The sequence below is a fragment of the Daucus carota genome, chromosome 3 (genome assembly GCF_001625215.2).
Source record: "Daucus carota subsp. sativus chromosome 3, DH1 v3.0, whole genome shotgun sequence".
In the NCBI taxonomy this organism is placed as follows: Eukaryota; Viridiplantae; Streptophyta; class Magnoliopsida; order Apiales; family Apiaceae; genus Daucus; species Daucus carota.
In genome coordinates, this window is record NC_030383.2 from 47626913 (window position 1) to 47649256 (window position 22344).

At 35.7% G+C, this 22344-nt stretch overlaps 4 protein-coding genes across 4 annotated transcripts; 3 read left to right on the forward strand and 1 right to left on the reverse strand.

The window, feature by feature from the left end:
- Window positions 1-760: 760 nt before the first annotated feature.
- LOC108212583 (uncharacterized protein At4g04775) lies at window positions 761-1354 on the reverse strand. Its single transcript, XM_017384308.1, has 3 exons — window positions 1187-1354; window positions 878-1107; window positions 761-833 (listed from the first exon to the last, which is right to left on the reverse strand). The coding sequence occupies exons 1-3, from the start codon at window positions 1352-1354 to the stop codon at window positions 761-763; spliced, it is 471 nt and encodes a 156-aa protein (XP_017239797.1).
- A 2466-nt stretch (window positions 1355-3820) lies between these two features.
- Window positions 3821-11043, forward strand: LOC108215202 (FACT complex subunit SSRP1). The gene is made up of 16 exons (XM_017387590.2): window positions 3821-4075; window positions 4540-4725; window positions 6078-6183; window positions 6555-6691; window positions 7145-7228; window positions 7314-7408; window positions 7517-7625; window positions 7756-7842; window positions 7943-8035; window positions 8260-8457; window positions 8601-8746; window positions 9287-9434; window positions 9586-9684; window positions 9767-9952; window positions 10622-10700; window positions 10785-11043. The coding sequence occupies exons 1-16, from the start codon at window positions 4022-4024 to the stop codon at window positions 10910-10912; spliced, it is 1935 nt and encodes a 644-aa protein (XP_017243079.1). The 5' UTR covers window positions 3821-4021; the 3' UTR covers window positions 10913-11043.
- A 2240-nt stretch (window positions 11044-13283) lies between these two features.
- LOC135151555 (uncharacterized) lies at window positions 13284-14963 on the forward strand. Its single transcript, XM_064090084.1, has one exon. It carries the CDS (start codon window positions 13284-13286, stop codon window positions 14961-14963), a length of 1680 nt encoding a protein of 559 aa, XP_063946154.1.
- A 4692-nt stretch (window positions 14964-19655) lies between these two features.
- On the forward strand, window positions 19656-21335 carry LOC135151556 (uncharacterized). Its single transcript, XM_064090085.1, has one exon. It carries the CDS (start codon window positions 19656-19658, stop codon window positions 21333-21335), a length of 1680 nt encoding a protein of 559 aa, XP_063946155.1.
- Window positions 21336-22344: the final 1009 nt, after the last annotated feature.

A 22344-nucleotide genomic window follows, 5' to 3' on the forward strand; every position in this document is an offset into this window, starting at 1 on the left:
GAACATGTGACCAGCAGTGGTGACAAAACAAAGGCTCTGAAGAGACAAAAGCTTCAGGTTAGGAGGAATGTGAAGAAGGTAGAAAAGGCTCAAGAAGATGAAGCAGCTGTGGGAACTCAAGAGGAAGAACCAGTGGTCACTCAAGAAGTCCCATGGACTGAGGTGACAATTCCTAAAAAAAGATTGACATTTCTTAAAGATGACAATCCTGCAGGTAAAGATTTTTGCTGGTGACAAGTCTAACGAATTGGAAAAAAATCTCAGGGGAGATGTGGGTCACAAAGCACTTAATATCACTCCACCAGAGGCATCCAAGTTCAAACCACCTAGGACCTCTGCCTCTGCTGCAGGAGTGCCTCCAAGGACCTCAACAAGACTCCAAGCCAAGAAGCAATTCAAGTTCAAGAACACTGAAGATGATCCAGTTACAATTGGAGATTAGTTGGAGACTTTAGCTATTATTACTATGCTTTAAAAACCCCTTCTCATTTTGGTACTGTGTTTTGAAGACTATCTGTACTTTTGTCTGCTTTAAAAACCTCTTCTCATTTTGGTTAAATGTTTATTATGTTAGACAATTTGGAGGTTTTATGTAAGACATTTGCTATGCAATTTCAAGGGGGTACTTTTATTATGCTACGTTTATTATGTTCTGGTTGCTAGTGAATCTGCAGGGGGGCTAGTTTTCATTAAACTTGCTTTCAATTCCATACAAATATTCATTACATACGGCAGTCATTGATTACATTCATCAACCACATTAACACCACCACCTACCTGCCATCAACTCCACATCTACTACATCTACTACATCTAGAACGACATTAACACCACTGCAAACAACAGAACACATACAAGCACACACAATTTCAACTGCCTCCTAATCAATTTCAGATCAGCTTCAAAGGCCTTGTTCCCATCAATTAGTTGTAGCTTCTCATCCTTTAGAGTTCTTCTTTTCTCAATGTTTTCCTCCAAATCTTCTTCAACATGTTTCAGTTTTTCCTCCAAAAAAATCCTCCTGTGATTCAAATGTGTGATCACATCAAAAGCCCTTCCACTAAATCCTTCATCAATCCATTCGAAGAAGTGGCAGCCTTGAATCTCCTAATTTAATAGGAAACAAAAACAACAAATTAGACAAGAACCAACAACATAACATGAAAACAATAAAAGCTGATATTACCTTAGGTGTTGAACACGTATAGAACCTTCTTCCAGGATTTTTGAGCGTCCATGAAGTATACACCCTAGCTTGTTTCCCACAAAAACACAGCCTACCCTCCCAATTTTTGACGGAATCACTCGAGCAACTCCCACAACTTTTGATGTTGGGGCTTTCACTCTTCATCATCTTCGGCTGGTAAATCTTCAACGAATTTAGGAGTTAATCTCGTTACCTTTGATTGCCCCCTTCTAGATGTAAGAACCCTAACTCTTTTCTTTACTATGATTTGTATGTCTCTGGGCTTTATATAAGCTGCTACAAATATATGGACGTTACAATCCACGTAAGAGTCAAAAGAGCCGTTGCTTTCCACTGTGTCAAACAGGTGAATGCCACATAGACACTTCTGTTAGGTCAAGCGGTCAACATAACGACACAGTCATTATCCGTTACTAAAGTGGTACGGAAGAGACCCCGTTAAGTACGATCAAGATTTTGATACTACAAGCTGACTTAAGTGACCATTTTGAGATTTTTCTCTAAAAAAATTCCACCTCAGGACTCCTTTATAAGTGAAGGGATTTGAACAAGCAGTTTGGAAATAATTTTTAAATACCTAACGCTTCTCTTAAATTATTGTTTACATGATTAATGATTAATTTTGTTCATAACTTTTTTTCTTCACTTATCACAAAAGTTTTGTAAACGAAGTAAGACAACAAGTATGATAATATGGTTTTCAAATTTCATTCAACTTTAAAAATGTTCAAAAAGCCGAATAAAACAGACATATAATATTGAGCATGTTTACCGATCTTAAAACATATAAATACAAACTTATTTTCAGAAAAAAATCTATGTTTATAAATATTATTTTCTAGAACGAAATGTTTAGGAGGCGATTGACTTTTCTTCTTTGCTTTCTTAAAAAAAAACTTCTCTTATTTGCTTAATGAAATGCTTATTTTTTAAAAAAAAATTAGATATTTTTATGTATATTTTTTAAAAATAAGAATATCTCCAACTATATAAAATCTCATTTTGCTAAAATTGTTAAGAGATTACATATTATAAAGATTGTATATAAATTACAAATTATTTAAACCAGTTATATTTGTTGAATCTCAGGCGTTGACTTTTATTATCGCAATGCGAAACATTAATGTTTCAAATACCACAAGCTGGAAAAATAATCTCTAATATCATTTGTTAACACAATTTCGTATAGCGTTTTTATATTAACCAAAAACGTTTTTTGTGTAGTTTTTGCTGGGTTAAAAGAACAAAACCCTATTCTGTGTAGCGTTTTGTTGTTGTTAAAAGAACAAAATGCTGTATGATCTCACGTTTTGCGAGGATTGAAAAAGGAACGTTATTTTGTATTGCGTTTTGCTAAAATTAAAAATAACAAAACGCTAACAATCTAGCGTTTTATTCTAAAACTGGAAACACTAAATTATCTAGCATTAACAAATAGTATTTAGAATAAGTCCAATAATGTCCTAAATTGATGTCTTAAGTTAAAATTTAAGGTATGTGGATGAAATATATGCTCCAACAATGTCCTAATGGTACCTTAAACGACTAGAACATCCAACAAGTGCCTCATTTTAGAGGCACTACTAACCATGTCTAAACCAATTTTCTCAATAAAATATTAACTTTCCACCATTTCAATGCATCTCTCTCCTTTTACTTTTTCACTTCCCTCCAAACCAATTCAAATAAATTATTAATTTAATAATAAGGCACATTTAATAAGGCATGTTGTTGGATTTCATTTATCAAAAAGATGTCCTAAATCACCAATACACTATTTTTTATTGTATTCATAGGGCACTTATTAGGACATTGTTGAACTTGTTCTTAGGACTTTTTTTCCCGAATTTTGTTATTTTAGGCATCACTCGTACTCCCTCTGTTTATTTTTATACGACGTTTTAGATTTTTCATCAAGATTAAAGAGTGTCATTATTATGACCTGTTATTCTTTACTTTTCTTTTTTTACCCTTGCCTTTGTACACATTCTCTCTTGGTTATCAGTAAGTTTTGTGACCATTGAGGTATTTTCACATCTCCAAAGGCCTAGTAAGAATATTTCTCATACTCTATTATATACTTTTTTTATTATAATAATGAATTAATTATTTTAATATATAATTATTAATATAATCAGTCTTATAGATTCACAACGTATTATAAGTTCCCTAAATTTGTAAAATTGATGTTTTATATTATTTAAAACATCATTTAATCGATTATATCTAAACGTTCTGAAAAATTATTTCTGAAAAACATAATAAACACATAATTAATTAATAATTTTTAGAAAAGTAAGAAGAAACTAAGGCTTTATTTGGGAATTAGCGGTTAGCGGTAACTGTTAACGGATTGAATTAGATGTTTTGACTAACTGATTAGAATATATATTTTGATTAGCGGATTGAATTAGCGGTTTTTTATAAAACTATTTGGTAAATAACTGTTTGATTAGTTTTTTATAACACATACCAAAACCTCTAATCCAAAAAATTTCTCAAATCAAAATTCGATAACTATCAAACATGAACATTAACGGATTGAAATTGTCAAAACTCTGACACACGCCAAATCTCTAATTCTATCCAAATCTCTAACTTTCAAAAGGAGTCCGGACCAAAGGTGACCATCATGTACGGTCTGCTCGTTTGTTAAAATTGATTATCGAGGCCCATTGGTAAGACTAAGGTGGACCGACTCACATCCAACCATTCCCCGTTTCGCGCCAACCCGGATCCGGTTTGCCGCTCCATCTACACTTCATATAAACAGAGTTTCACAGGGCTTGCTAGCATTCCCCACAGCACAAATCAATGGCGGACGGTCACTTATTCAACAATATCTCTCTCGGAGGCCGTGGCGGCACTGTAAGTCTCTCTCTCTCCAGTTTCTTCTATTTGCCTCTTTGCTTTCGATTATATCTTGTCTATGCCGTATATCAGTCTCTAATTAGGTTATTATATCTTTACTGTAACCCTAATTAACGCCAAACTAGCTACATGTCTATATGTTTTATACAATCAATTTGTAATATTTTGTGCAAGGGTTATATCTAGGGTTTGCATATACTTGTCGATTAAAATATGATTGATTAGGATTTCTGATATTTTTATGTATTTTATTTTTATTAATCGTTTTAGGGTTAAAATGGTTCCTCCTCCAGGTTTCGAGACATGTTATTTACCTATCTTGTATTTATATCTGAATTGTAATCCGAGGAGAACATTTGTTCTGAGAATTTGCTGTATCAAAATATTTAGAATTGTAACTTTTTATGATATTTTAGATGCAATTTTCAAATTAGTGAAATTTTGTGTGTTGTTTGCTTCAGAACCCGGGGCAACTCAGGGTTTATTCAGGCGGTATAGTGTGGAAGAAACAAGGAGGTGGAAAGGCTGTGGAAGTGGACAAGTCTGATATATCCGGGCTTACATGGATGAAGGTTCCACGGACTAATCAGCTTGGTGTTATAAGTAAGGAAGGGTTGAAATACAAATTTACTGGATTCCGTGACCAGGTATGGTTACTCTTATTCCTCTCTCCTCTTTTTGGACTTGCAAAATATTCTTTTAATGTTTTCGGCAGTTACATTGAAGTTTTTTGGTATGAATAACATAATACACCACATTACCTTGTTGCTATTTCTTAAACTGGTTGGTGTTGTTTTGAATTTGTTAGTTTTTGGTATGAGTCAATAGTAACATGATACACCACATTGTAACCATGTTACTATTTGCTGAAGTGGACGGGGTTGTTTAGTTCTAACAGTCAATGACCCACTTGTCTAAAATAAAGCAGTTGTTATTCAATTTACTCCAAGTCCTAATGTGCTTTCAGACCGGAGTAATCTGTCTTCAAGCCTGATATTATATGGAATATTAAGCTATCTTTTCTTTTCCTTGATCTCTTGCATTTCATTGTTTGTCTATGAAATCTTAACTTTATCTTCAGCATGCTAATTGGAACTTTATCAAAAAAAACAAAAAAAACCCTTAGTAATGGAAGTAAAGAGTTGCACCTTCAAGAGTTTTACCATCAGATCTGAATTGGATTTGATAGAAAATCCAACAGAAATTGCTACACATATAAATGAATTAGGAAAGAAATCCATTTGAAAACTTATTTATCTCCAATTCAGGTGTTGCAAACCAATGTTACATATGATAGGGTTTTATTCGAAATGGGGAACAAAATCGTATATGTAGAACATTAGTCCTAGTGAATCCGGTACAATAGAACGTACGGGTACGGTGAAAATCTATATTCATATATATAATTTCCATTATAGTATACAATTTTAATTGATAATATACACATTTATTGATTTTTTTCGAACGAAAAGACATTTATTAATGAATAAAAGATAAGCATATGTTGATAAAATTGTTTATGGCACAAGTATTACAAATTGACTGATTTATTCAGTAAGTGGGGCTGTTCTTTGTTTTTTTCTTTGCTTTCCATCTTTCTGCATGCATAATTTACTTATCATATGACATAGACATGGATCTATTGTTCAGAACAAGAATCAAGTGTGTTCTTGCGGGTCGTCACTTCCGGCGATCTGGGTTGCGACCCACGTTCCTTGTTTCCATGTGCAAACTCATAAAAATGCTAATAATCGTTACAAAACATATGTTCTCTCTTGTCAACTTGTTTTATTTGTTTAACGGGTATATGTTAATAAACCATACTAAGAATAACTAATAAGCCATATCTGCTCCTGGTGTTTTATGTAGTCTATACATCTTTGTACTGCGAATTTGTCAGCCTGTAGGACTCTTACCAGTGGGGGGACAGGAGAGAACAAACTAGAATTGGGATGATGCTATTACATTATTGTTAGAATGACTCTTTTTTGTTTTGCAGGATGTGTCTAGCCTCACTAGTTTTTTTCAAACTTCATGTGGCATAACACCTGAAGAAAAACAACTGTCTGTTAGTGGCAAGAACTGGGGAGAAGTTGACCTGAATGGTAAGTATGTTATTATTACTCAGCTTCCGCATTTTACTTTGTATTTGATGATGAAAATGTTTTTTTATTTAATTATGTCAATCTCTTCACTGAAATTTTTATTTATGATGGTTACCGTTACATTCTGCAGAAAACTTTGTTTTAGCTAACTATATTCGGTTTGTTTCGTTTTATTCAATTGTTAAGATTGGTGATTTGCATTCCTATAATGATTTCTGGGTTTTTACTATAATCCTTCCTTAACTTCAAAACATTGTTAGTCTTATATAATGCATACCTATTACTTTAATTTCACTTGATCCTGTATTGTATTCACTAAGTAATTCGATACTTTGAATTTACCCGCTCTCGTGACTTGCTTTTTCTGTTAGGCAACATGCTTAGTTTTCTAGTTGGCTCAAAGCAAGCGTTTGAGGTATCCTTAGCTGATGTATCCCAGACACAACTTCAAGGAAAAAATGATGTCATGCTGGAATTTCATGTCGATGACACTACAGGGGCCAACGAGGTTTATTTAATTTTACTTTATTTGTATATAGTTATGGATTTTTATATATCAGACTAAAGTGTTAATTTTTTTTCATGGCTTGTCCTTGTAATTCATTCACTTTGTCAAAGTTCATGTTTTTTATAATTAATACTAGTCAGAAGTTAAAAGTATGTTTCCCCAATTAAACTATTTTTCATCATGAATGTACTGTATTTTAAGGGGTTGTTCTCACTGTTCTATTTAATCTATTATGGGGGTTTTAATCAAATAACTTCATGCTACAATAAGATGTCAGTTGAATCCATGTAAGTTGGGCAAAGTTAGTCAACTAGTCGGCCACAAACCAACTTGCAATGTTTAGCTTTTACTTTATACGTATGTGTATGGCACTCTGCCCTTGTATGCTCGTCTTTGTTTTTTATTTTAATTCACGCCTTAGATGTTTTGATCATCATTGTATTATGATTACAGAAAGATTCGTTGATGGAGATAAGTTTCCATATACCTAATTCCAATACTCAGTTTGTTGGTGATGAAAACTGTCCTCCAGCTCAAGTAAGTTTTTTGCTACCTGTATATAGTTTAACCTTGCAGCATTTATTTCATTTCACAGTCAGTGTCATGGGTACTATATGTATAGGTCTTTCGCAATAAGATTGTGTCGATGGCTGACGTCACACCAGGAGGTGAAGAAGCTGTTGTCACTTTTGAGGGGATTGCCATCCTTACTCCAAGGTATGTCTCTAATCTTTACCATAATCTGCAATAGATTTAGTTTCACTCTATCTTTATTCTTTCTGGTCCTATATGATAAATATCTTATGAGGGTGCTGGTTTTTGCAGGGGTCGCTATAATGTTGAACTTCATCTTTCATTTTTAAGGCTTCAAGGGCAAGCCAACGATTTTAAAATCCAATACAGTAGTGTTGTTCGCCTCTTTTTACTGCCCAAGGTGTTTAGTCTTTACTTTGTTACAATACCTATAATGTTTATTGAGTGCATTTTGAATATTGAATTGTACTTCTAGTTCTATACTATTCACAAGCTAATGGTGTGTTTCACTTTCTCCTTTGTTGTGGCAGTCTAATCAGCCACATACTTTTGTTGTTGTTTCTCTTGATCCACCTATCCGTAAAGGCCAAACGTTGTACCCACATATTGTTTTGCAGGTATTGTTACTGATGATTAGCATCATGATAGATGCTAAATTGTTGTTAGATACCTTTCTTTAGTTGTATGCTCGTTCAGTAACTTTGTTTATTTACACAGTTCGAGACAGATTATGTTGTGGAAAGCACATTGTCACTAAGTGATGATCTCTATAATCACAAGTACAAAGACAAGTTGGAACCAACATATAAGGTAATGAAATTTTTTACCATGTAATATTATAGGTTTAAATTATTTTGGAATATGCAAGGAGACGAGGCTGGTGTTTGGTTACATGTTTTGTAAAAAAATAGCACTTCTGTTTTTTATGCACAAACAGGCTTTTATTTGTCCAAGCAATAATGACAGTATCATAGTTGAAGTTCGAATTTTTATCAGTATCATATGCTGCATTTTTATATATTCTTTCTTATCAGGGGCTGATTCATGAAGTTTTCACTATGATATTACGGGGTTTGTCTGGTGCCAAACTCACAAGACCAGGAAAGTTCCGAAGTTGTCAGGATGGTTATGCAGTGAAGTCGTCTTTGAAAGCTGAAGACGGGGTCCTCTATCCGCTTGAGAAGAGTTTCTTCTTCCTCCCGAAGCCTCCAACACTTATTCTTCATGACGAGGTATGGTACTTTTAGAAGTTGAATGCGAAATTTAGGATGAGAACTGTAATTGGTCTTTAAGGTTACTCGCTTTTAGCAACTGACCTGCTTGAGGGGTCAAAACTAAACTATGATATTGACGTGTTACAAAACTATAATTATAGATTGATTATGTGGAATTTGAGAGGCATGCTGCTGGAGGGTCAAACATGCATTACTTTGATCTTCTGATCAGACTGAAGACTGAACAGGAACATCTATTCCGCAACATCCAGAGAAATGAATATCACAACTTATTCGACTTCATCAGGTCAGTATGGTTTCTTACTGCCTACTCAAACTCAGGTGTACATTACTATTAGTGACCAACGTACTTTTGTTTTGTTCTGTATTTCTGTTTTGTTCTGTATTCCTATAAAGACATGCGCTGAATGTTTTTTTTTCTCAAAAGTAAACATTTGAGATTTAGTGGTGGAGGTAGATAATGAAAGCTCAGAAAATGCAACCTTTGATTCTTTTAGGGGTGCTGTGGACCCAGAAAACTGATTTTGTGTCATGTAACATGCGGTTTTTCTAGTTACAAACACAAATGACGTGTTTCTTGGATTATGTGGTTTCCTTGCTTGTTTATCTAGTCTGTTGTATGTTTGTTTCTGTTGTGCTGTTAATATAGAGTTTTGGCTCAAAACATATAGTTAGTTCACTTGTTTGGAACTTCTAATCTCCCTTACTTTTTCCTGTTCGGGCTTATAACTCAATTCTGTGTTCTTTGCCGTTAACTTTTGTTTCTTGATTATTTTCATTATTTTAAACATAAATCTCTTATTTTTCCTACTATAATTCAATGCAGTTCGAAGGGTTTGAAAATCATGAATCTTGGTGGTCCCCAAGCTGCAGATGGTGTTGCTGCTGTTTTGCAGAATGAAGATGATGATGCTGTTGATCCACATCTTGAGAGGATCAAGAATGAAGCTGGTGGAGATGAGAGCGATGAGGAGGTAACTTTAAATTTTATTATTCGATAGTCTTGTGGAAATATTATGTAATGTGCATAGATTACACAGATCTTTGGCAAGTGCATTGCAATTTTACATAGTAATCTATCTATGATATACTTCTTCAAATGTTTAATTTGGCTGATCTATGTAGGATGAAGATTTTGTGGCTGAAAAAGATGATTCTGGTTCACCTACAGATGATTCTGGAGGAGATGATTCTGATGCTAGTGTTAGTGGAGGTGAAAAGGAGGTATATTAGTCTTCATTCTTTGCTTATTATTGGGGTTCACTGCCAAAATTCAGTAGTTCATGTGCGTGGCTGCTTATTTCAGAAACCTGCTAAAAAAGAAGCCAAGAAGGAGCCTTCGGCATCTTCCAAGGCAGCGGCAAGTAGGAAGAGAACGAAAGATGGCGAGGAAGATAGTGTAAAGAAGAAGAAACCAAAGAAGAAAAAAGACCCAAATGCACCAAAGAAGCCATTGAGTGCCTTCATGTTCTTCTCCAAGAATGAAAGGGAGGTTGGTATCCCTGATTTTAATATGATCAGTCGTCTTTCTTTCACAGTTTCCGCGTACTTGTTAGTTGTTACACATGAAATACCTAATTACAACTGTACAGCAAACTAGAAAAGGTCCGTGTTGAAATTGTACATATTATATGATTATATCCTATTTTTAACCAGGTGCCGAGTTATTATTCAGGGTAGTTGCCTAGTTGGGTTTGAAATTAATTCTTCTCGGGAATGGGAATAAGTACTGTTCTTAAAGGAGTAATATTAAGATTAAATTTAAGGGTCTACAGTTAACCTGGCCTTGTGTTTCCAAATGGAAGACACTTTTAATTAAATATGCCAATCTTCGAATGTTGCCCATTTTATCAATGTTTAGGCTTCACCCCCATAAGTGGTTGGTGGAGGGTTTTTGCATCTTTTTTTTTTTTTTGAATAATCTTTTTAGCATTTAAGATATGCTTGCAGAGTTCTGCTCACTTGTTTGTTTATTACTTGATGAGAAATTATTTAAAAAAAGGATTGCCAAGGGATGAGTTGACTTTTGTTATTGCGTGTTGACCAGATCATGTTTTTTTTAGCTCTATCCGCTGTTAGACCTGCAATTGTTTCCTGGCTTATATTCCATGGTGACAGGCTGACAGATACTTATTGCTCATTTTGATATGCTTGGCTACAGAATGTGAAGAAGACGAATCCTGGAATTAGCTTCACAGATGTTGGTAGAGTCCTCGGAGAAAGATGGAACAAGATGTCAGGTTTGTGTTTTTTCTGCTGTTCTTGAAGTCATTTTCGTTTTATCTGTGGTTTATATAACTAATTAAAATGTTGGGCCTTTGTAGGCGAGGAGAAAGAAAGATACGAAGCAGATGCTAAGCAAGACAAGAAACGGTATACAGATGAAATGAAGGGATACAATAACCCCCAGGCAACGAAAGCAGATTCTGGAAATGATTCTGACAGTGATTAGGTTTAAATGAGAGTACTTTGAAGTTTAAACTGTAATATGGAAGTTATGATCTCTATTATCTTCTTCTCTCGACTGTATTATTATTTTATCTTGTTATATATATTTTTAAATTAATTTTAATGTCTTGGGTATTCTTGAGGTGCCTGGGTAAGGAAAAATCAAAATCAATGTTTCTTTCTCCTTATGAATCGTAGTGTTGTTATTTATGTTTCCGGGGTGATGTACACTGGGGGATGATGTACACTGGGAGTGGGAACATAGGAATACTTTTTTAATTAAAATTGTTTAGGAAATTTTATAAAAAAAAGATTTATTTTCATAAAAAATACATATTTATATTTTTTTAATCTGAAAATAAGTATTAAAGATGTATGGAATACTTATTTTGAAACATATGTACTTATTGTTATAATTTTATATTTCGTCTAGAATTATGTATGTATTTGTAATGCATCAGGTTAGTTGGTTTTATAAATAATAGTAAGAGTTGGCACTACCTTGGTAAATAGAGTAATTAATTAAAATAGTGGTGTGAAAGTTTGTTAGATATTAAATTAGTTTAAAATTTAGCTATAAAGTTGTCATATTAATAATAATACAAATAAATGGGATTTTTTTGGATATCTTTATAATAGTTTTTATTAAGTGCTAAGAATTGATTTATTAAAAGGAAAATAGAAAGAAAGAAAAAAAAAAAAAGAGAAAAGAGCAACAAGCATCAGGTGCCAGGTCAGTGAGGACATAGACAGGGGAGAGGAAAATTAGGGGTTTATTTCCAAAAGCAGAGAGAAGGATAGATACAGAGGGAAAACAAAGAACAAGTAGTAATCAAGAATTAGAAAGAAGTAAGCACAAAGAAGAGAAGGCAGGCAAGTCCTTCACTCTCTTCTTCCCTCTCTCTTTTAATGGTTTTTTTCGTAGTCTACTCTGTTCTCCCTTGTTTCTGTTGCTTTGATTGTTGGTTTCCAGTTGAGGTTTGTGAACTTCTTCTTATTTCTTTTTAATTTGGTAGCCTTATTGTGAATTATAGTGAGCTCTATTGAAATTAAAAGGGATTTTTGATGTGGTCGAGTAACAAGCATCACTTTGTCTCCACTTTCTTATCCTGATGAGTAAATTGCTAGCTATGTATTGGCTCTTGTGATAAACATAGAAGGTATATAATCTTTTCTACTTGATGGCTTTCGATTATGTTTTATGTGGCTAAATGATGGTAATCAGCCACAAATGATGGATTTAGTACATGCATGTTACATAGTTGATGGCCACTAGAGCTGATCACTCTAGTAAATGAAGGTTACATGATTGCGAGTATATTTTTATCTTCATTCGTTGCTTTATTGGTGTGCTTGCCTACTCCTGTTTCCTACAAAATTGAAATATTTCCTGTGTTTATCTTATCGGACTTGCTGGGCATATCCATGCTCATTTTTGTGATGATTTATGGTTTTCAGAAAAACACCAGAACTAGAGCAAAAGTACAAGCGGGCTGGGTAGTCTAATATCTTCCTACTTTTGATCATACAATTTGGATGTGTGAAGTGAGCAGATGACTTTTGAATTTTGTACCAGGAGGTGTGATAGTTTGTACTAGTTTTAGGCTAGTATTGTATAAAGTTGGCTAGTTAAAATCTTGATTTCGGTAGTTGCTGCTATGTATAGGCTGTAGACCTGGGAACCTCTCCTGATTTGTAAAATCTTGTAATGATCTAACTTGAAGGTTTTTAGCTGTTTATTTTTATTTTATTTTTTTTGTGTTTGTTATGATTGGAATCAGGCTGTTACAAGTTTGGTATCAGAGCTTAGGATTTAGAGAACATAGCAGCATAGGATTTTACAACCAGGATCTTTAGGAAGTGGGAAAAAAAAAATTATTAGGTTCTTATTTGTTTGAGTATTTCCTCCATGTGGTTGTGCTCGTTTATTTTGGTTTGTTGAAATTTATTTATATGCAGGGCCCAGGTACAATAAAAGAATTCAGAATTTTATAGGACTTAAAATACCCTTCCTTGTTTCTGTTATACTCCTTCCTGACTAGCTATATGGTGTAGATTTCTATTTTGGTTGACCTCTGATTGTCGGATTAGCATTTAGTATATTGTATTGAATAACAGCATATTCAGCTACTTGTAAGACGAATCAGAGGTATGATTATTACACTATTACGCTTCTGTGACTTGATCATTATTATGCGGAGTTCAAAACCGGTAACGGTCCTTATCGCTTGCAACTCTATTTGTGAGTGATTACATTGAGCTGTTGAACCCAAGTACAATAATATTATGTTGATATCCCTGGACGGACAGCCAACTAGTCTAATTTTAAAATGATTTTGTTTTCGTATAGCTCGAAAAGAACAAAGAACAACAAAATGCCACAGCGGAGAGAATCACATGATCCTATACAACAGTTAACGGAAGTGCTTCAACAAGTTGTAGGGAGTAATCGGGCTGAAAGAATCTCACCTTTTAAGCATTTCAAGGACACGCAACCACCAGAATTTCGCGGTACAACGGATCCAGCAGAGGCACAAGGGTGGATTAAAGAAATTGAAAAATCTTTTAGAGTTGCACAAACACCAGATAACTTGAAAACAAATTTCGCAGCTTATATGCTAAAGGGAGAGGCGAACTTTTGGTGGGAATCAGTTGAACAAAGAGAAGATGCAGTGGTTATACAGTGGTCCAGATTTAAGGAATTGTTTCTTGAAAAATATTTTCCAAAATGCTTGGAAAATAAAATGGAAATTAAATTTCTTGAACTCAAGCAAGGTGACATGAGCGTAACGGAATATGAAGCAAAATTTACAGAGTTGTCGAGGTATGCTCTTCACCATGTTCAGGATGAGAAAAGAAAGGCGCGAAGATTTGAGCAAGGTCTTAAACCATGGATTTATCAAAAAGTTGCTGTTTTTGAGCTCGAAAATTATGCAGCAGTAGTTCAAAAGGCTTTAATTGTTGAAGGGAGCTCTGAGCATTATATCAATTACAAAGAAGACAGGAAAAGGAAGGGTGAAGATGTAGGTAGTGAGCGTGATGGGGGTAAATTCAGAAAAGTAAATCAATTCAAGAAAATGAAAGGTGGGAATTCAGCAAAAGGAAAAGAAGATAAGGCAGAATTTGGAAGCAATGGGTGCAAGTACTGTGGAAAGAAACACGGAGGAGTATGCACAAAAAGGAACAATACTTGCTTTAATTGTGGGCTGGTCGGACATTTAGCGGTAGCGTGTAAGAAACCTAAGACTAATCGCTGTTTCAAATGCGGAAAAGAAGGTCATTTTGCAAAAGAATGTCCGCAAAATGAAGAAAAACCACATGAAGAAAAAGAATGGAAGGGATCAGCTGGAACGCAGCCAAGGAACAAGGCCACTGCTCGCACTTTCAATATGTCGGTACATGATGCGCTTGAAGCGAATGATGTCATAACAGGTACATTTATGATTTCCTCGGTAAATGCTTATGTCTTGATCGATACAGGCGCAACTAAATCATTTGTTTCTACCCAATTTGTTAATAATAATAAGTTGCAAGTAGAAAAACTTCCTGAGACCTTATATGTTGAAACCGCAAATGAGGAAGTTCTTATGGCAGATAGTATAGTGAACAAGTGTCCTATTCTAATAAATGAGTGTCAACTTTTTGTTGACCTGATTCCTATCAACTTAAAAGAGTTTGACGCTATTATTGGAATGGACTGGCTACACAAACATGAAGCCTGCATTAATTGTCAAAGAAAATTGGTGACAATCAAGTCACCAAACGGGAAGAAAATTCTATTTCGTGGCCAAAAGAAGCAAGGCCCTGGACGATACTTAACAATTGTCCAAGCAATGAGGCACATACAGAAGGGTGGCGTGGGATTCTTAGCTCACATTCGGGACACGTCTCAATCACTACCTAAAATTGAAGAAGTTCCGATTGCACGCGAATTTGTTGATGTTTTTCCAGAAGAACTACCTGGAATGCCACCTGATCGAGAGATCGACTTCGCAATTGACCAGGTGCTGCTCCTATTTCCAAGACACCGTATAGAATGGCGCCAAGTGAGATGAAGGAATTGATGGTGCAATTGAAAGATATGTTGGAGAAAAGGATCATACGGCCTAGTGTATCACCGTGGGGAGCTCCTGTCTTATTCGTCAAGAAGAAGGATGGATCAATGCGACTTTGCATAGATTATCGCGAACTAAACAAAGTAACGATAAAGAATAAATACCCCTTGCCACGAATTGACGATTTATTTGATCAATTAAAAGGAGCATCATATTTTTCGAAGATTGATTTGAGATCCGGATATCACCAATTGAAAGTTAAGCCCGAGGATGTGCCAAAGACAGCATTTAGAACTCGGTACGGGCATTACGAGTTCTTGGTGTTACCTTTCGGATTAACAAACGCACCTGCTGTGTTTATGGACCTCATGAATCGTGTGTTTCAAGATTATTTGGATAAATTCGTGATTGTATTCATTGATGACATCTTAATCTACTCAAAGACTCGGGAAGATCATGAAAAACACCTGAGATTAGTTTTAGAAAGGCTGCGTGAAAAGAAGCTTTATGCAAAATTTTCCAAATGTGAATTTTGGCTCAGAAAAGTACAATTCCTCGGACATATTGTCAGTGAATCAGGGATAGAAGTTGATCCTGCAAAAGTGGAAGCTGTTATGAAATGGGAAACTCCAAAATCAGCGACAGAAATTCGAAGTTTTCTTGGTCTAGCCGGATACTACCGAAGATTCATTCAGAATTTTTCGAAGATAGCTGAACCATTGACCAGATTAACGAGGAAGGACGTCAAATTCATTTGGAGTGAAGAATGTGAATCTAGTTTTCAGACATTGAAAGAAAAATTAGTTAGTGCACCAATACTTGTTCTACCAGATTCATCGGGAGGATTTAAAATATATAGTGACGCTTCTCATAATGGTCTAGGGTGTGTTTTAATGCAACATGGAAGAGTTGTGGCATATGCTTCAAGGCAGTTAAAGGACTACGAAAAAAAGTACCCAACTCATGATTTGGAGCTCGCTGCTGTGGTATTTGCACTTAAGATATGGCGGCATTACTTGTATGGCGAAAAATGTGAAATTTACACGGACCATAAAAGTTTAAAATATCTATTTACACAACGAGAATTGAATATGCGTCAACGGAGGTGGCTGGAACTCCTTAAGGACTATGATTGCACAATTAATTACCACCCCGGAAGAGCTAACTTAGTGGCTGATGCTTTAAGTCGAAAAGAAAAGATCAGACAAATTACTTCAAGCTTGAAGAAAGAATTTGATAGGCTGGAAATAGAACTGGTCACATCACTTCAACTTAAAGAAAAAGAAAAGCAGGAAAGTGATAAAACTCTCATGGAGAAAATTCTGGAGTCGCAAATGAGAAGCAGCGGAAAAGAAAAGATTGAGAAATTAATTAAGGCAGAAAAGAATTCTGATTTTCATGTTAACAAAGACGGAATTATTCTTTATAGACAAAGAGTTTGGATTCCAAGTGATTCAGCCTTGAAAGAAGAAATACTAGATGAAGCTCACAATTCACGTTATTCTATCCATCCCGGAAGTACGAAGATGTACCAAGATTTAAAAAGACAATTTTGGTGGGAAGGAATAAAGAAAGATGTGGCTGAATGGGTGGAAAAATGTCTAACATGCCAAAGAGTCAAGGCTGAACACCAGAGGCCCAGCGGACTTTTGCAACCGCTAGAAATACCAGAATGGAAATGGGATCAAATAACGATGGATTTTGTCACAGGCTTGCCAGCGACGCGTCAGGGATTTAATGCTATTTGGGTAATTGTGGACCGGCTCACAAAATCAGCCCACTTTTTGCCAATTAAAGAAAAGTATGATGTCGCAAAGTTGGTGCAGATTTATATGGATGAAATTGTAACAAGACATGGAGTACCATCAACGATAGTTTCTGACCGAGATGCAAGATTTACATCAACATTTTGGAGAAAATTACAAGAGAGTCTCGGTACAAAAGTATGCCTCAGTACCGCCTATCATCCACAAAGCGATGGGCAAAGTGAAAGGACGATACAAACCCTCGAGGACATGCTTCGAGCATGTGCGCTGGACTTCAAAGGAAATTGGGCAGAACACCTACCGCTGGTGGAATTCGCGTACAATAATAGCTATCATTCAAGTATAGGGATGCCACCATACGAGGCCTTATATGGAAGAAAGTGCCGCACACCTTTATGTTGGAACGATGTAGGTGAAGCAAAATTATTGGGGCCTGAACTAGTAGAAAAGACGGTAGACTCTATTCAAATCATAAGAAGAAGATTAAAATCAGCTCAAGATCGACAAAAGCAGTATGCTGACAGAAAAAGGAAAGATAAAAGTTTTGAAACCGGAGACCATGTACTTCTCAAGATCTCGCCGTGGAGAGGGTTGCATCGATTTGGAAAGAAAGGGAAACTTGCCCCTAGATATTTGGGACCTTTTGAAGTATTGAGAAAGGTAGGAAAAGTTGCTTACGAGTTGGCCTTACCTCCTGATATGAGAGTTCATAATACATTTCACGTTTCGCTGCTCAAACCTTATAAGCATGACGACAAGCATGTACTCGCATATGAGCCGTGCCAAATTCGGGAAGATTTATCGTATCAGGAAATCCCAATAAAGGTACTGGAAAAGAAGGAGTTTACTCTTCGAAATAGAACCATACCATGTTTGAAGGTCGCATGGAAAGATCGACCTATCGGAGAAGCCACATGGGAATCTGAAAGTGAAATCAAGAAGAAGTACCCGCAACTCCTTTTCAATTTCGAGGACGAAATTAATTAAGGAGGGGAGAATGTAATGCATCAGGTTAGTTGGTTTTATAAATAATAGTAAGAGTTGGCACTACCTTGGTAAATAGAGTAATTAATTAAAATAGTGGTGTGAAAGTTTGTTAGATATTAAATTAGTTTAAAATTTAGCTATAAAGTTGTCATATTAATAATAATACAAATAAATGGGATTTTTTTGGATATCTTTATAATAGTTTTTATTAAGTGCTAAGAATTGATTTATTAAAAGGAAAATAGAAAGAAAGAAAAAAAAAAAAAAAGAGAAAAGAGCAACAAGCATCAGGTGCCAGGTCAGTGAGGACATAGACAGGGGAGAGGAAAATTAGGGGTTTATTTCCAAAAGCAGAGAGAAGGATAGATACAGAGGGAAAACAAAGAACAAGTAGTAATCAAGAATTAGAAAGAAGTAAGCACAAAGAAGAGAAGGCAGGCAAGTCCTTCACTCTCTTCTTCCCTCTCTCTTTTAATGGTTTTTTTCGTAGTCTACTCTGTTCTCCCTTGTTTCTGTTGCTTTGATTGTTGGTTTCCAGTTGAGGTTTGTGAACTTCTTCTTATTTCTTTTTAATTTGGTAGCCTTATTGTGAATTATAGTGAGCTCTATTGAAATTAAAAGGGATTTTTGATGTGGTCGAGTAACAAGCATCACTTTGTCTCCACTTTCTTATCCTGATGAGTAAATTGCTAGCTATGTATTGGCTCTTGTGATAAACATAGAAGGTATATAATCTTTTCTACTTGATGGCTTTCGATTATGTTTTATGTGGCTAAATGATGGTAATCAGCCACAAATGATGGATTTAGTACATGCATGTTACATAGTTGATGGCCACTAGAGCTGATCACTCTAGTAAATGAAGGTTACATGATTGCGAGTATATTTTTATCTTCATTCGTTGCTTTATTGGTGTGCTTGCCTACTCCTGTTTCCTACAAAATTGAAATATTTCCTGTGTTTATCTTATCGGACTTGCTGGGCATATCCATGCTCATTTTTGTGATGATTTATGGTTTTCAGAAAAACACCAGAACTAGAGCAAAAGTACAAGCGGGCTGGGTAGTCTAATATCTTCCTACTTTTGATCATACAATTTGGATGTGTGAAGTGAGCAGATGACTTTTGAATTTTGTACCAGGAGGTGTGATAGTTTGTACTAGTTTTAGGCTAGTATTGTATAAAGTTGGCTAGTTAAAATCTTGATTTCGGTAGTTGCTGCTATGTATAGGCTGTAGACCTGGGAACCTCTCCTGATTTGTAAAATCTTGTAATGATCTAACTTGAAGGTTTTTAGCTGTTTATTTTTATTTTATTTTTTTTTGTGTTTGTTATGATTGGAATCAGGCTGTTACAAGTTTGGTATCAGAGCTTAGGATTTAGAGAACATAGCAGCATAGGATTTTACAACCAGGATCTTTAGGAAGTGGGAAAAAAAATTATTAGGTTCTTATTTGTTTGAGTATTTCCTCCATGTGGTTGTGCTCGTTTATTTTGGTTTGTTGAAATTTATTTATATGCAGGGCCCAGGTACAATAAAAGAATTCAGAATTTTATAGGACTTAAAATACCCTTCCTTGTTTCTGTTATACTCCTTCCTGACTAGCTATATGGTGTAGATTTCTATTTTGGTTGACCTCTGATTGTCGGATTAGCATTTAGTATATTGTATTGAATAACAGCATATTCAGCTACTTGTAAGACGAATCAGAGGTATGATTATTACACTATTACGCTTCTGTGACTTGATCATTATTATGCGGAGTTCAAAACCGGTAACGGTCCTTATCGCTTGCAACTCTATTTGTGAGTGATTACATTGAGCTGTTGAACCCAAGTACAATAATATTATGTTGATATCCCTGGACGGACAGCCAACTAGTCTAATTTTAAAATGATTTTGTTTTCGTATAGCTCGAAAAGAACAAAGAACAACAAAATGCCACAGCGGAGAGAATCACATGATCCTATACAACAGTTAACGGAAGTGCTTCAACAAGTTGTAGGGAGTAATCGGGCTGAAAGAATCTCACCTTTTAAGCATTTCAAGGACACGCAACCACCAGAATTTCGCGGTACAACGGATCCAGCAGAGGCACAAGGGTGGATTAAAGAAATTGAAAAATCTTTTAGAGTTGCACAAACACCAGATAACTTGAAAACAAATTTCGCAGCTTATATGCTAAAGGGAGAGGCGAACTTTTGGTGGGAATCAGTTGAACAAAGAGAAGATGCAGTGGTTATACAGTGGTCCAGATTTAAGGAATTGTTTCTTGAAAAATATTTTCCAAAATGCTTGGAAAATAAAATGGAAATTAAATTTCTTGAACTCAAGCAAGGTGACATGAGCGTAACGGAATATGAAGCAAAATTTACAGAGTTGTCGAGGTATGCTCTTCACCATGTTCAGGATGAGAAAAGAAAGGCGCGAAGATTTGAGCAAGGTCTTAAACCATGGATTTATCAAAAAGTTGCTGTTTTTGAGCTCGAAAATTATGCAGCAGTAGTTCAAAAGGCTTTAATTGTTGAAGGGAGCTCTGAGCATTATATCAATTACAAAGAAGACAGGAAAAGGAAGGGTGAAGACGTAGGTAGTGAGCGTGATGGGGGTAAATTCAGAAAAGTAAATCAATTCAAGAAAATGAAAGGTGGGAATTCAGCAAAAGGAAAAGAAGATAAGGCAGAATTTGGAAGCAATGGGTGCAAGTACTGTGGAAAGAAACACGGAGGAGTATGCACAAAAAGGAACAATACTTGCTTTAATTGTGGGCTGGTCGGACATTTAGCGGTAGCGTGTAAGAAACCTAAGACTAATCGCTGTTTCAAATGCGGAAAAGAAGGTCATTTTGCAAAAGAATGTCCGCAAAATGAAGAAAAACCACATGAAGAAAAAGAATGGAAGGGATCAGCTGGAACGCAGCCAAGGAACAAGGCCACTGCTCGCACTTTCAATATGTCGGTACATGATGCGCTTGAAGCGAATGATGTCATAACAGGTACATTTATGATTTCCTCGGTAAATGCTTATGTCTTGATCGATACAGGCGCAACTAAATCATTTGTTTCTACCCAATTTGTTAATAATAATAAGTTGCAAGTAGAAAAACTTCCTGAGACCTTATATGTTGAAACCGCAAATGAGGAAGTTCTTATGGCAGATAGTATAGTGAACAAGTGTCCTATTCTAATAAATGAGTGTCAACTTTTTGTTGACCTGATTCCTATCAACTTAAAAGAGTTTGACGCTATTATTGGAATGGACTGGCTACACAAACATGAAGCCTGCATTAATTGTCAAAGAAAATTGGTGACAATCAAGTCACCAAACGGGAAGAAAATTCTATTTCGTGGCCAAAAGAAGCAAGGCCCTGGACGATACTTAACAATTGTCCAAGCAATGAGGCACATACAGAAGGGTGGCGTGGGATTCTTAGCTCACATTCGGGACACGTCTCAATCACTACCTAAAATTGAAGAAGTTCCGATTGCACGCGAATTTGTTGATGTTTTTCCAGAAGAACTACCTGGAATGCCACCTGATCGAGAGATCGACTTCGCAATTGACCAGGTGCTGCTCCTATTTCCAAGACACCGTATAGAATGGCGCCAAGTGAGATGAAGGAATTGATGGTGCAATTGAAAGATATGTTGGAGAAAAGGATCATACGGCCTAGTGTATCACCGTGGGGAGCTCCTGTCTTATTCGTCAAGAAGAAGGATGGATCAATGCGACTTTGCATAGATTATCGCGAACTAAACAAAGTAACGATAAAGAATAAATACCCCTTGCCACGAATTGACGATTTATTTGATCAATTAAAAGGAGCATCATATTTTTCGAAGATTGATTTGAGATCCGGATATCACCAATTGAAAGTTAAGCCCGAGGATGTGCCAAAGACAGCATTTAGAACTCGGTACGGGCATTACGAGTTCTTGGTGTTACCTTTCGGATTAACAAACGCACCTGCTGTGTTTATGGACCTCATGAATCGTGTGTTTCAAGATTATTTGGATAAATTCGTGATTGTATTCATTGATGACATCTTAATCTACTCAAAGACTCGGGAAGATCATGAAAAACACCTGAGATTAGTTTTAGAAAGGCTGCGTGAAAAGAAGCTTTATGCAAAATTTTCCAAATGTGAATTTTGGCTCAGAAAAGTACAATTCCTCGGACATATTGTCAGTGAATCAGGGATAGAAGTTGATCCTGCAAAAGTGGAAGCTGTTATGAAATGGGAAACTCCAAAATCAGCGACAGAAATTCGAAGTTTTCTTGGTCTAGCCGGATACTACCGAAGATTCATTCAGAATTTTTCGAAGATAGCTGAACCATTGACCAGATTAACGAGGAAGGACGTCAAATTCATTTGGAGTGAAGAATGTGAATCTAGTTTTCAGACATTGAAAGAAAAATTAGTTAGTGCACCAATACTTGTTCTACCAGATTCATCGGGAGGATTTAAAATATATAGTGACGCTTCTCATAATGGTCTAGGGTGTGTTTTAATGCAACATGGAAGAGTTGTGGCATATGCTTCAAGGCAGTTAAAGGACTACGAAAAAAAGTACCCAACTCATGATTTGGAGCTCGCTGCTGTGGTATTTGCACTTAAGATATGGCG